At 54.2% G+C, this 14,771-nt stretch overlaps 1 protein-coding gene across 4 annotated transcripts in view; it reads left to right on the forward strand.

Annotated features, from left to right (window-relative positions):
* CARD11 (caspase recruitment domain family member 11) overlaps nt 1–14,771 on the forward strand; it is a 95,525-nt gene that overhangs the window by 43,646 nt on the left and 37,108 nt on the right. For all 4 annotated transcript variants that reach the window (XM_064478734.1, XM_064478732.1, XM_064478733.1 and 1 more), the window contains exon 2: nt 13,769–13,902. In XM_064478734.1, the coding sequence (XP_064334804.1) occupies nt 13,896–13,902 (7 nt within the window). In that variant the 5' untranslated portion in view covers nt 13,769–13,895. The remainder of the gene's footprint in view (nt 1–13,768; nt 13,903–14,771) is intronic.

Below are 14,771 nucleotides of genomic sequence, written 5' to 3' on the forward strand. Positions count from 1 at the left end.
AGGCTCCTCCTCCCCTGTAGCATCTCTCAGAGGCGTCTGAGAAGGTTCCTCATTTCCTAATAAAATGCTTCAGGAATCCACTGAGTCCTGGGGGTTGAAGGAACTTTTGCAAACTTACAGCCCCTGCAGGGTCTTTTGTTTATTATAGCCTGGAGACTACTTTGGGGTGGGGGGCGGTGTTCAAACTGACATCACTGGTCTGAAAAAGTCGGCTTGGTCATGGAGGTGTCCTTTACAATGAGAAATGGATAAACTCATAGCCTCTCGTTCACACAGCAGACAACATCCCTTGATGCAGAAGGTTGCAGCCCCAGCCACCCACAAGCCTGGCTTCCTGCGTGGACTCGTTCAGTGATCGTGAAAGCAGTGGGGTCCCCCCACTCCACTGCTAACCGAAGTCGTCCCTAACGACCTTAAGTCCAAAACCATCCACAGGGTCTGGGTGCAGTTCTAATGGGTGCCTTACTTAATTATTGGTGACTGTATCAATTGGCACATGCAGAAAAAGTCTCTCTGGTTTGCATCTGACTTATAAGCTTTTGCTTACGTGGCAAGAAGCTATCCAGATTCCCGGATTCCCGTCAGTTACGTTCTGTGGGGACTCGGGAGTGTGACTCCGTCACAGCTGTGCAGGAGGCGTAAAACAGCAGGAGAGCACGGCTGGTGCCCGCCGGCGCCTGGTGGCAGGGAAAGTGGAAGGCAGCGCCCACCAGCGGGCTTGGGCAGAGGCACTGGGGCACGGCCACCCGTTCAGAGGCGCGTGGCTCACGCTCCTGCGGAGGGGAGTCAGCGCGTGCGAAGGTGCTCCGCGCATAGCCTTCCCTGCCCTCCTGAGCTCGCCCAGACACGTGGAAAATGTGAGTCTCAGTGTTTACATGTTTCGACGTGGCGCGTGGCTTTAAAGCAGGTGGGCCGGATGGCGGGAAGTGACTCAGGTTCCTGTGCGGTGTTTACGGGCTCGGGACCGTCAGAGAAGGGACATGATTGACCAGAGCAGCCCCCCGCCCCCGCGCCTCCCGCGCCCAGGCTCCTGCCACCCGCTCTCCTCCCTGTACTGTGTCTTGCTTCATTTCTCCGTCCCTTTCTCAGCCACACACCTGTCGGTATCAAACAAAATGCTGAGTTCCTGTTCCCTTTTCTCCATCCCCATCCTCTCTTCAAAGCTTCACCCCACCTTCCTCGCCTGCCTCTGCCTCTCTCTGGCCATTTCCTGGACACAGGGACCTCTCCTGATTCCCGTCTCCCGGAGCCTGAGGTTGGACGAGCCAGCGGCACGAGACCGCAGGACCCCTCCGCTCCCCTCCCCACGGCGCCCCTCCCCGGCCGCAGTCTCCTTATTTCTTCCCCAGAGTTCACAGTGCCTTCCAGCCTGGCTGTTGAAGGCTGGGGAGGGGGGGTTAGTCTTGGTGGGTGGCCTGGCACATCCCCCGTGCCCAAGAAGTTGGAGCTGTTTTTGTTGATTTGATTTGATTTGATTTGATTGAGGTGAAATCTGCATAACAAAACTCACCAGTTTAAAGTGAGCAATTCCCTGGTATTTAACACGTTCACAGTGTCACGCAACCACCACCTCTATCTAGTCCCAAAACGTGCTCGTCACCCCCGAATAAAGCCCTGTGCCCAGCAGTGGTCACCCTCGCCGTCCCCCACCCCAGCTCCCGGCCACCGCTGGCCCGCTTTCTGCCCGTTTGGAATTGCCTGCTCTGCATACTTCGCCTCAGTGGAATCACACAATGCGTGGCCTTTGGCGTCTACTCTCTTTCACTCAGCTAATGCTCTCAGTGTTTCGTCCGGGTTGTAGCGTGGATCCGTACTTCGTTCCTTTTTCACAACCGAACAGTATTCCATTGTGCGTGTGGGATGTCTTTGTTTTAAGGGTCCCTGGCACTGAGGGTTCACAGGGGAGCTGGGCAGAGGGAGGTGGGAGACACGGGAACTTGGCCAGTGGCCCTCACCCACCCCTGGGGCAGCTCCATCTTGTGCAGATAACTCTGAGCAACCCCAGACTGCAGCGCCGGGCAGCCTTCTCCAGCTGCCGATAGTTGGTGCATTCTAACAACTAGTTACAGGCAGGGCTAGGTTATCCAAAGTAATAGGGAGCCAGAATAACACAGAGCTAATTGAAACGTGGGCTGCGGGGGTGGGAGGGTGGGAGGGGCCCGTTCCACCAGAGAGCTGTTTACTTCGGGGTTAATTTTGAGTCGAGAGACCCTTCTGAGTCTCTCTTCCTCCTCCTCCCTCCCCGAACGTGAAGCCTGACGTTTAACTGAACACACAAGCCTGTTCTTCTCCAACATGGCGGATGCTGAACAAACGCACTTCAGCTCACTTGCTCCCTTGCCATCTCTTTGGCAGAGCATCTCAGGAGAGGAATTCTGGTGGAATTTCACTCCGCTCCCATGGAAGCGCTCACTGTTGTTAAGAGCAGGGGCAGTAAGAGTGCTGGGTGGAGGCGTCGCGCTGTACGCATCTGAAAATGTCTCCAGTGAATGGCGATGTTGCCACGAGACGCAGAAGAGCGGGGGTGGGACAAGCCGGTGCCGGGAACCTCCACAGGCCCGGCCATCGGTCCCGGAAGGACCGGGAGGTTGCTGTTGGCGCTGTTCCCCACTTGGCTGTGCGTGAATCCTCTTCCAGAACGAGCACATGTGCCGCCCAGCGAGCCAGGCGCCTGTCTTCCTCTCCTGGCCAGTTAAAAACGAAAACTCGCTGCTGGACCCTGCAGTGTCCCACCCACCGCGTCTTGGTGGTTCCTCTTCTGCCAGGAAGAGGGCCGCGGTCTAGAGCAGCCCTGCATCAGGCGGCAGCCCACAGCACGGAACTCGTGGAGGGCAGGTTTTCCGGCTCTTTGCACTCCAGCAGTCTCCTCTGAGACCCCGCCTGCCTCCACCCTCGCCGTCTGCTGTGGGTTTGGGGACTGAGTCGTTCGGGGCCCCTCCTCTGATCTGGAGCGAGTGCCCGCTGGGCGTCGGACACCCACAGCGCCCCAGGCGTGGTCTGGCCTCAAGCCTTCCGAGGGGCAGCTGGTGCGGAGGTGTATGTAAACCTCCGTTACCTTCCACGGTGATGGAGTGACGCGTTAGACAGACTCCCAAAGATGCTGGCTGGTGGTGGGTTATCCATCCTCAAAGGATTAGGATTCCACAAATGAAACTGAACTCCAGCACGCCAGCAGTTAGGCTGGGCTCTCCTTGAAGATGCAGCAGGTCCTTCAGACTCCGAGAGTGCCCCAGGGAAGGAGCACGTTGCAAAAATCCAGTTGCACACAGATGCGATGTTTGGCAGCCCTGGCAAGGGAAGGCTTCTCCCCAGCAGCACGGAGGGCCTGCTGGCTTTTCCACGTTTCACCCAGTAGAGGTAATTTGTGACAAGATGGCTCTGTCCCTGCAGATCCGAAGCTGGAGAGAAGGGTATTCTAAACTTCCAGTCCATGACTGATCGAGGGTACCGGATGGATGGGTGCTCAGATCTGAATTGCAGGCGCAGCAAAACATGCTGGGTACGAATGAAGGGCATGTGATCCTGTCAGCGGCTGTCACGGTGAAGTCCCTCCCCACACACGGAGATGAAGGTCTTAGCCGCTAAAGAGAGGAAACTGTAACAAGGAAAAGAGAGCCAGTACTTACCATTGGAAATCAATCACTTTATAAATATTAAACGCCCGTTTGTGAAGGACGCTTACTAGGCCACCGGGCGGACAAGGAAAGAGGAGATGGTCCTGCCCAGGGGATAGTGAGCAACGTGGTGGACAGATGCTAACAGCACCAGCGGGGTGAGCTGCAAATCAGAAGCCCAGAAAAAAAGGATTGAGCATAGATCTTTAAAGCTGTTCTCGAAAATCTGTTTCGTGTGGAGGTAACTATGCAGGATGCCGAGGCAGAGGCTTCTCCCCCATCGCGAGTTTGCCACCGGCTTCCGAAGGGGTCGACTAAGTGCTAGCGGTTAAGTGCCTGCCACGTGCGCCGCAGCAACCCTAAGAGCTGGGTGCTGCGTGTCCAATTCTACAGGACAGTAAATGGGGGCTCAGAGAGGTTGAGCAACATGCCCAAGGCCACACAGCCAAAGATGGCAGAGCCCAGGACTCCCCCACTTCAAGACCACCCTTTCCACCAAAACACAGGGAAGCAGAAGCTGCTGGTTTTGTCTCTTTATGGAAAGATTTTTTGATTTGAGTCTTTTTGTTTGACAAGAGCAGAATTCCTGCAATCCCCCCCACCACCACCACCACAGCCCCTGTCTTTCTTGGGGAAATGGTGTCACTTCACAGCAACAAGTGCAATGTATTTTAAACTCTCGAGGGAAGGGGCTACCTCTTGCTTGTTGGGGGACCCTGCGTGTGGAACCCCAGCCCTCCACCTCTAAGGGGATGGTGGAGGAAGTCTGCAGAGACTGCCCGTCTTCGCGAAGCCCCTCTCCCCCAACTTTCAAACCAGCTCCCACTTTGCTTTCTTCTGCTGCCTGGAAATCCGCCCAGGGACGCGGCATGAGAAAGTACAGTTCTGTCCTCGAGCCTTGAACACCTCGGGCTGTGCACGGATGTCTGAGGTCTGCGTAAAAGCCTGGCCTGCTGATTCCTGCGCCAGCCCGAAGGCCTCCCGAGAGAGAGGCGCTGGGGGCCCCGTGTGCAGGGAGGCCGGAGCCCCGCTCCCCTGCTGTGGCCGGGGTCACCTCCCTGACTTCAGCTGTCACTCTTCGCCTGGACAGTGACGGGAGGATTCGGAAGCTGGGGACAGAAGCCCCCTCGCGCGCCGACGCCAGCACCGCATGCCACAGAAGGAAACCTGGAATGTGCGTTTTTCTCGATACCAGCTTCCTAGCTGGTTGAAGTCGCTGGCGGTTATTTTCAAACACGTGGAAATGTGTTTAGAAGTGTGACGGCGTTTAACTGTCCCTGTGGCGTTGCGTAAAGCAGAAGGCCCCCCAACTCGAAATGCATTTAAATCGATCGCCACGTCCATCCTAAATGGACCTTCAGTGTGTCTCACATGTACAGAGGGAAGAGACGCGTGTCTGCTGTGTGTGCAGCTCCCTCTGAGGCCTCAAAGGAGGCTGGCTCTGGGCCCTGGAGATAACTCCGTCTGAGCTGCAGGAGGTGCCCAGAGGCCCGCGTCCCCATCCCCGCCTCGCTGTGCCCTGCCTCTGATTTGCATCCTCGGAGCTGCTGCTCACCTTTAAGATCAGGGCCAGGCTGGGCTGCCTGCCAGACTCCGCCTGACGCCTCTCCCTCCATCTCCCTCCCGCCTCTTCTTCCATGAACCTGCGAGACTTTCTTACCTTTGTTCCTTCAAGTTCCTCTCTCTGCGTCCTTTGCTCTGCTCTGATCACCCCTCAGTGTGTGTGAACATCCCAGTGTCTCATCCTCACCTGTCTTTCTCCCTCCTGGACCTTCTTAGTCCAGTGGATGAATGAATGAGTGAGTGAATGGGCTTCCTACCCTCCTGCTTCAAGTCTGCTCTGAAGTGCCCTCGTTACCCAACTCCACAGACACCCCCCGTCGCTGGCGTCCAGAGGCCTCGGCCGCCGCGCAGCCCACCGTGTAACCTTGTCTCAGGCTCCTGTGGGATGCCGGTGCCAGCCAAGCGAGACGGAAGATGTAAGTCTGCACGTGGCTCCCACAGACCCTTCCAATTGTCGTTCTCGGCCGCTTCCCGAGTGCGCTCTTATTTGATGACGCTGGTGACCTTTCCTTCAAAATGCAAGGACCCAACCTTTCCACTTAGAAGATTCTCAGGGCCGCTGGGCTCACCCCGCACTCACACGCCGTCCCCAGAGGCTCCCAGGAGTGGACGCTGCTTGTAAGTGCTCGCGTTTAGGGCTGTGCCTTCCCCGTGTCCTGTTCTGTCCCTTCCAAACTGCCTCCCTCAGACCCCACACCAGAGGGAACTTGCGGTCTCCTGTGCCCACCTCTCCTGTGCCAGAATTTAACTTCTCCAGGGTTTCTGCACCAAAACATACACTCTGTGTCCCGCTTCGGGGCTGCTTCTGCGTGATGGAACCGCGTCTGTCTCCAGGCTGGACTCTGGAAGGAGACGGTGGCCGCGTTCAGCAGGTGTACGGGGAGGTCCCCGTGTGCCAGGCATCGGCTGGAGATTCACAAGTGAGAGTGACAGTCCTCCTCTCAAGGAACTTGCAGCAGACACAGAAGTAAGGACAAACCAGGGTGGAAAGCACGGGGGTCCGTGCACAGCCTGCTGGCGGCGTGAACGGGCGGCCGCGCTGCCCAGGGCGGGGCGCGGCACACAGAGCGGCCGGCCCGGGCTGGTCACACCGCTGGCGCTCGCTCAGTCCCTCCAGACTGAGTGACTCCTGAAAACAGTTCTGCACCAATGGAATGTTTGCATCATAAAGCCTCAGATAGTCAGAGCAGTCAACTCAGCAAACATGTATTGAAAACCCACCACACGTTAGGTGGCATGGCTGTGACCTGAGTCTTCAGACCAACCTGGAGATCTCAGACAGGGACCGGGGACCCTCCAAGTTCTCCCCACCCAGATACTGAAGCCAGGTAATAAAACGATAACCAAGATGGTGAGGAATATGTCAAAGGTGGAGAATTTATCAAGCCCACAGATGAAGCCAAGGGTCTCTCCCTGAAAGCACAGAGGGGTCCAGAATTTGAACGAGCTGTGGGCTCGGTGACTTGACATCCCCTGGAGTGAAGGCGGGCTTGCTGACCAGGCTCCGAAGGCAACTGCAGGGAAAAGAGTATTTCGTTACCGTCAGGGCTGGCCACAGCAAGGCGGCAGTTCCCGAGAGGAGAGAGGGCGGCTGCACTCCGGGATTTGGGTTTGGCAGAGGGGGTCCGGCCACGGTTCACAGAGACCATCGGAGCTGTCAGTCTGCTGTGTGCATGGCTCTGGAATCCAGACGGAGCAAATGCTCATATAAAGAGCCAGTGTGATAAATTGATACACATTTCAGAACGATTGAAATCTGTCGTTCCTAGCTGTGCTTTTCACGAAGCTCCCCTGCAGTAGTGGCGGGGACGCGAGAGCTGCAGAGGGCGGGGAGGAAAGCAGTATCTGTTGGCAATGCAGGAGGGGTCTGCCCTCCCTAGGCTCCCTGCCCTGGGGGGTGCAAGCTGGAAGCGTGGACTTGCGGCAGGGGCTGGGGAGGGGGAGCGTTCGCCTTGTGCTTGGTTCCTGGGTTCAGTAAGCGTGCCGCGCCCCTGCCCACCCAAATCCTGACTGCCTGCTGCCGCTTCCTCCTCTGCTGAAAGCTGTCAGGGTGAGACATTTTCATCCCAGGGAAGCCACTGGCCCTTTGCCCAGGCCACCTGCAGGGGATGGAGGGAGCACCTCGAGAAGTACTGCAGGTGGCCTGGTGCCCGAGGAGATGCCCGGGGATGGTGGGCAGTGCCCTGCGCTGAGGGCAGGACGTTCCTGGGATGATGACTGGGAAGTTTGGCTGTCACTCGAGATGGGGTCGGGGGTGCATATGGGATAATGAGGGCTAAAGAGAAGAGACAGGCTCCGGTGGATGTGGCAGAGGCTGGAGCCGTGACCAGGGGTGGGCTGAAGGGAGAGGGGCAGCGCCGAGGATCCGAGGCAGGACGTAGCGCGGCAGGCCGGGGATTGCCCACCTCCTGTGCGCCTCCTGGAATCGCGCCGTTTGTTTCTGCCCCCGCGGGACTTTGTTCGCGGGCTGTACTCAGTCCTGGCTGACTGCTTGCTCACTCTGGCTTTGTATCTAGAAAAAAGCAGCAGCAACCAACAGATGAGGAATCGCTCCGACTGGAGGTCTCGGAAGTCTGTGGCTGGGATCCGTGTGATTTTCTCGGGAGGCGTAGCTCTTATTTGGCATGTATATCTGCTAGGATAATTTTTGGCTACAAGAAATAGAAACAGAATCAAAGTTTTATGCATGCGAGGGACTTTATTCTTCTCGGACCCAGGACCGCGAAGATTCGCTGCGACCCAGCGTCCTTATAGTGCCCCGTGCAGCCTTACCGAGAGTGTAGCCTTTGTCTTTGTGCTCACAAGGTAGCTGCTCTGCTTCCAAGCATTGCATCCACATTCCAGGTAGGAAGAACGGGACAAGTAAAGGGCGCCTCTCATCTGATGCCCCCTCTACGGTGCCTTCCTAGATGCCTCGCCCAGAAACTCGCTGGCCAGAACTGTGTCACACAGGCACACTTCTAGCTGCAAGGGAGGCTGGAAATGCGGCATTCAGAGATGGGCACAGTAACACTGCAGACAAAACTGGGGTTCTGCTGCTAAGTGAGGGAGAAGGGGTGTTGGGTCAGCACCTGGCCGTGTCTGCCACTCCACCGCGCGTTTAAAATGATAATTGCTGCTTTCAAAATATGTATCAGTGATGCCCTGCTGACTGCTCTCCCCGTGTTCATTCACGCGGAATATTACCATCTCGATATTTCTGTTGGATGAGCTGAGACAGAGGTTGGACAGTCGGCTGGGCTGCCAGGGAAGAACTGTGCAGGGGGGTTTTCTAGCTGCTTCTCTAAGAGCCCTTTTTGGAGGAATGAAAGAGACTGCCGAGGAAGGACCGGCGGTTCTCTTCCACAGAGCTCTCGGAGACGGCTGAGCGCTGGCGCATCCCAGGGTCTCCTCAGCCCTTCCTCGCAGGCAGTAGATCATCCTGTGCAATCATCTTTTTCCCCTTTTTTTTGCCAGAAGTCCTTTCAATTAAATGGAGCTTTCATTGGAATAATTAAACCCTCCATCTCAAGCCTCTCACTGCAATCACCCAGGCAGATCAATTAACCAGAGACGCATTTATCTCACTGACCATTGACCCCCCTCTCATTCCAGAGCTTCTATGCCGGGGAGGCTCTCGGAGGGAAGAGGCGTGTGTCCCACAAAGACAGCTCGTTTCCAAAGGGCTTGGCAGTCTCTGACTTGGAGTGATAGCAGCCTCGTGGTTTATTTTAATCAGCATCTGATTTTCATTTATTCACCCAACAAATATATATTGCACACCTACTATGAGTAAGGCCCTGTGCTGAGCTCTGCTTGGCAGGGGAGGGTGGGCAGGAGGAAGCGGAGCTGAGGCAGACAGGTGGCAGGCAGCCGGACCGCTCTCGTCCTGTTTCCTCTTCTATAAAATGGGGGTAGTCATAGTTTCCACCTCATAGGCTTGTTGTGTTAACTGAGATGGTCCACATGGAGCATTTAGCACAGTGTCTGCCTGTAGCACCTGCCTTTTCCTCGACAGCTGTTAGAGGACATGCTCCAGCAAAATGAGGGAATAAAGCAAAAAAGAGGAAGATATGGAGCTAGGAAGCAGGGTATCTGGTTGGTTAGATTGGATGCTGTGCTTAATAAGTTAAGTGTTAGCTGTGATGATTGCTAGTTCAATTAAGATTAGATGAGTCAGTGAGGGTTGAGTTGGAATCCCTGCTCTGCCACTTAGTGGCTGTGGGATCTCCCCCCATTATTAACTCTCTCGTCTGACCTCCTCATCCTAAAATGGGAATAATAAAACCTACTTTATCAAGCTCCTGTGAAGTTTAGGCAAGATGGCATCTGTAAAGTGCCCAGCACACAGTCAGCGCTTCTGGTTTACAAAGGGCTGAGCTGTCTCACTAGCATTAACCGAAGATAGAATACAGCACATGTGCACGGGATGGAGGTAACTGGTTGGTTGGTTGTTTTTTTTTTTTTTTCAGTGGGGGAGGTAATTAGGTTTGCTTATTTATTTATCTCTAGAGGAGGTAGTGGGGATTGAACCCAGGACGTTGTGTGTGCTAAGCGTGCGCTCTGCCACTTGAGCTATAGCCTCCCGCCGATCGGTTCTTTATACTTAAATGCGTTGTCCAGATTTCCAACTATTGGTGTATGTTATTTTTATTTTTTTAACAGGATAATACATATCCAACTATTGGTGTATGTTATTTTTATTTTTTTAACAGGATAATACATATGTCACGCATACAGAGTTAAAAAGTAAAGTAGGATTGTAATGAAAAACATCCATTTCCGACTTGGCCGGCACCGTCCCCAGTCCCGACCCCCAGAGGCAGCCACTGCTAACTCTACCTCTTCATTTCTAAATACTGTACTTACATTGCTGTTTATTGATATGTCAGCTTGAAGACATTATTTATTGGCATACCATTAGGTAGATGATAATTTAGCTCCATTTTACTAGTACCCACTCCATGAACTTCCCTCCCTCCATTCTCTCCGCACATTTAGGTCAGTTTTATGTGTTACATTATCATGACTGCGTAAATACTGTCCATGTTGAGGCAAGTTGTATGTTGTGATTATGTTTCCTTTCTTATCTCTTTGGTTTTTCCCAAAGTTAGTATTGTCTCTCTTTTTTGTTTGTTTGTTTGCTGAGTTTTTTTTAACATCTCTGACCTCAATTTTTTTCTGACTCTCAGACCCATCATTTCCCTAATAATATTATTTCTTAAATTACCAAATACGTCAGATAACCATTCAACGTTTTCCCTGGGCACTCTCCCCTCTAGTGGTCCCGCTGTGATCCCACCGTAATCGTGGCCAGCTCCTTCTTGCTGCATCCCTCTCATCTTGGAACTGTCCTTGCTGCTCTGTCTCCTGGCCTCTGTACCTCCCTCTTTATTGTTTTATCCCCTCATTTTACTGGAGCACATCCTCCAGTAGCTTCTTAGAAAAGGTGCACGGGAGCTTAATGTTTATAGAGTCTTCACTTTTCTGAAAATAACATCGTTCTCTTTTCACAAGTAGTAGTTTGGGTCGGTACAGAATCCTAGGTTTAGAAGTATTTTCCATCAGAAATGTGAAGGCATCACCTCATTGCCTCCCAGCTTCCAGTGTTACTCCTGAAAGATCTGGAGCCAAACTTACTCCTGGTCCTTTGCATGTGACCTGACATTTTCTCCCAGGAAGCCTTGAGGGTCTCTCTCAAGGTTCTCTTACTCCCTGGCGCCCTAAAATTTCAGAATGACAGCCTGAGAAGGTTCTTCTCCATTGATTGTACCGACACTGAGCACCCAAAGGCCCTTCAAACCTGAAGACTCTCGTTTTTACGTTTGGAGAATCTTCTAATACTATTTTCTCTGATAATTTCATCCCATAACTGGTATCATATCCCCAAAAGATATACAAGAAAAGAAGCATAACTTCTGTCATCTCTTTCTAAGATTTCTATTTATTGGATATTAGACCTTCTAAATTGAACTTACTTCCCATCCCCCCCCCCTTTTCTTATCTTTCTTCTCTTTAAACTTTTTATTAACTTTTGGGTAGATATCCTCACATCTAGCTTCAAGACTTTCTATTGATTATCAACTTCTGCTACTTTAATCACTAAGAACTCTTTCTTGTTCTTTGATTGTTCCCTTGTCAAAGCACCCAACTATGCTGCAACATCTAATCTCTTCATGGATTTTAATTCTCGGATGGTGTTTTTTTCAGTTTTCTCCTATTCTGTGCATTGTCTGCCTCCTGCAGGTTCCTGGCATCAGTTTGTCTCTTTTGATCTCTTCCTTTCCCGTGGAGACTTTCCTCAAACATCGAATGATCCCTGTGTGTCTGTTTATTCTTCTGTGGAGGGCAACAAAGACGGTGTCCGAGCTCTGCTTGTTCGCTAATGGGCCTCACCGCAGGGTGAAGGATCGCTGGCTGATGGTGCTTGAACAGCACCTGTGATGGGGAGCTCGTCTCTCACGAAACAGCCGACTCTTCTCTTTTTACCCAGAGTGCCATCTTGGAGCTTTCTTTCACTTCTGTCTCAGGCTTGTGTGTTAATGTGATATTTCAGTCATTTAGAAGATAAACTTTTTTTTTAAAAGGCAATCCTAGGAGCCGTATAGCAGTGATTAAGAGGAGGTCCAAATCCTGCCTCCCATAGTAATTGCGTGACTTTGCGCGTCTCCCAGGGTTGATTTTCTCAACGATGATGGTGCTGATGGTGGTGGTGATACCGCCCTTCTCAAAGAGTTCTTGAGCAGTCAGGCTTGGCAACGTGCCTGGCACAGGAAACAGACTGCAAGGCGGGGGTGACGTCTCCCCCAGTTGAATGTTGTACCTGTGAGTCAGTCTCTACATTTTCCTCGACCTTAGGACCAACTTCTCAAAATTCCAGGGGCAGAAGTAGAAAGTCCTGCCTCATTACTGGGTGCCTTGTGCCTTGGTTTTTCCCAGCCTCTGTGGCATGTCAGGTCGTTATACAAACCTGCTTTCCCTTTCCTGCAATAAAAACCTCTCTGACAATTAATTTTCTTAAAGCTTTTCCTTCCAATTCTAAAAGAAGAAAAACGCAAATGCAGAGACCTATCTTCTCCCTGTGCCTCTGTTCCTCGGGCTGATCCAGGCTGGGGCCTTCGGCCGGCCCTGCACATCCCCTGCCCCCCAGCCCTCGCCTGCCCAGCCGCGGAGCAGGGAGGCCGTGAGGAGGCCGAGGAGGCGGTGTCCTCCAGAGAAGCACGTCGCCGCCACCCCCCAGGGCGAGGGTCTGTGACAGCTCGCTCCGCTCCAAGCTGACACCCTACAAGAAGAGCTTCTGTCGGCCCCGGGAGGTCCGGTGTCACCTGCGGTTAATCCTCAAAGCCAAAACCAAGCAAGTTCCTGGTTAAATGATGGCATCCCGGGTTCCCCGTCACCCCTGAGTGGTGCCATCCCCCACCAAGGGACCCTGGCAGCTGTCAGGACAGGTGCCGGCCTCTCCTCGCCTCCTCAGGGTGTGTGCCTCACCCCTCCCCCTCCCCAGCCTTCCTTTCTCCAGAAGGAGGACCAGCCCTTCCCCCAAAACTCGCAGCCACGGCTGGGCTCCTGGAGAGGCCGCCTGGGCCGTGGCCGGCCGTGACCCTAAGGACGCCGCCCTGGGGAGGTTACGGCGTGTTCCTGCCCAGACCCACGGCAAGTGGGGCTGAGACGTAACTCACAGCGAAGGTGTGGCTGGAGACAGGGGCTTGTCTCGTGCAAGAAGGGTTCAAGAGCGAGTCATGACAGACTGAAAGCAGGTTTATTCAGGGAGATACACACTCCATAGGCGGAGGGGGGCCGTCTCAGAAGGCAAGAGAGGCGGCCGTGGAGATAGACACTCCGTAGACTGAACGGGGTGTGGCTCAGGAGGGGAGGGGCCCCGAGGTGTGGGCGTGGTTAGTTTTTATGGCTAGGTAATTGCATATGCTAACCAATGGGAGGATGATTCCAACTGTTTTGGGGAAGGGTCGGGGATTTTCCAGGACTTGGAGCCCCGCGCACTTTGGGGCCTCTCACCATCAGCCTGGGAACTGTCACGGTGCCTGTGGGTGTGTCACTTGGCAGCTACTGTATTGCAGTGAGCGTACAAGAGGCCCCAGGTCCACTGGGAGCGGCATCTTCCACCATCCTGGCTCTAACCAGTGTGTCCTATCCTCAGTGGCTGTGTCCTTCCTTCAGTGCTTGTGCCCTGCCCCCTTCCTTCCTATCACAAAGGGACTCTTCTGGGCCCAGGAGTGTGGTTGGATGCTTTCGACCTGATGAGCTCATCGCTGATCAGAACATTTCCACTTTGCCAGTCTGCTACCCAAGACCCCTAAAGTGCCTCCACCCGGCCATGAGCAACCCCAAAGTCACCACCTGGCCTCCTCTCCAGCCCCAGAGTCCTGGGACCTGGGGCCATGGTTTCCAGGCCCTCCGGGGGTGGGAACAAAAGCCCTTCTCCCCCAGCAGTTGCAGGCCGTGGTCCACTGCAGCAGTGTTCCCTGGAGAGATGCAGGTCCCCAAACTGTCTGGCCTCCTCTTCTGAAGCAGGGCGCCCCTTTGGGCCTTGAATGGTTCTCTTTTCCCAGCCCCTGCCCTTGTGCCAAGTCAGATTATCTTTCCTCTTACAGACCCTGGCCATCACGACTCCACATCCAGAAGGAGACTGGCTCAGGGAAGGACCAGCCCCAGCCAGAAGGAGTAGAAGTCAGAGCTCAGGAGCAGGAGGGCAGCTGCTGTCTGCTGAGCACCGACCACATGCCAGGTATGCCACACATCAACTCCTTTGTGTGAAATCAGTATAAAGTGAGGGCGACCTGAGGCTCGCTGGGGGAGCAGCGAGAGGAGGGTTCCAGGCAGAGGGAGGCGCTCCACGTTATTTATCTTCTCTACCGTCAGGACGTCCGTGTGGTGTCCAGGTGTCTTGGATACACGACGCCACTGCTGAAGGCACGCGTCTGCCTGATGGACGGGCTGGTTTCTCTAGGCATCACAGCAAGGCGGGAAGGCTGTGGTGTGTGACGTGCATGCTCACTCCTACTAGGTCAGGTCAGCGTGTGGTCCAATCCGAGAGCTGCTGTCAACCACTGACAGGTGCCTGTGTGTGAGTCACTGAACCCCTTAGTCTTCGGTCCCCCAGTGGGAGCAGGTGGCCCAGCCATGTTCCTCCCAGCTCAGCTTCTGCGCAGTGTGAACGCTAATCCTTCACTCGGCTGCTCTGATTTACCTCCACTTGCAGAGCAAACTCCCCCTCAAAATGCCAGCTGCCGTGTAAGGAGAGGAACCTCAGAGCAGAGCCTTGGCACCAGGGAGGTGCAGGTGGGAACCCAGCTTTGTACGCGCCGTGTGGCCTCGAGCAAGTTCTTTGGGCTGTTTCCTTGTCTTTGTCGGCCCTGGCCACCAGAACAAGATACCAGAGACTGAAAGGCTTAAACAGCAGACCTTTATTTCTCACTCTTCTGGAGGCTGGAAATCCAAAATCAAAGTGCCAGCCGATCTGGGTCCTGGTGAGAGCTCACTGACTGGCCGACATCTGCCTCCTCGCCATGTGCTCCCCTGGCGGACAGGGAGCACGCTCTCCAGGGTGCTAATCCCGTCGTGGGCCCCATCCTCGAGACCTCATCTCAGTCTGAC

This window comes from Camelus dromedarius, chromosome 24, assembly GCF_036321535.1.
Source record: "Camelus dromedarius isolate mCamDro1 chromosome 24, mCamDro1.pat, whole genome shotgun sequence".
NCBI classification, from domain to species: Eukaryota; Metazoa; Chordata; class Mammalia; order Artiodactyla; family Camelidae; genus Camelus; species Camelus dromedarius.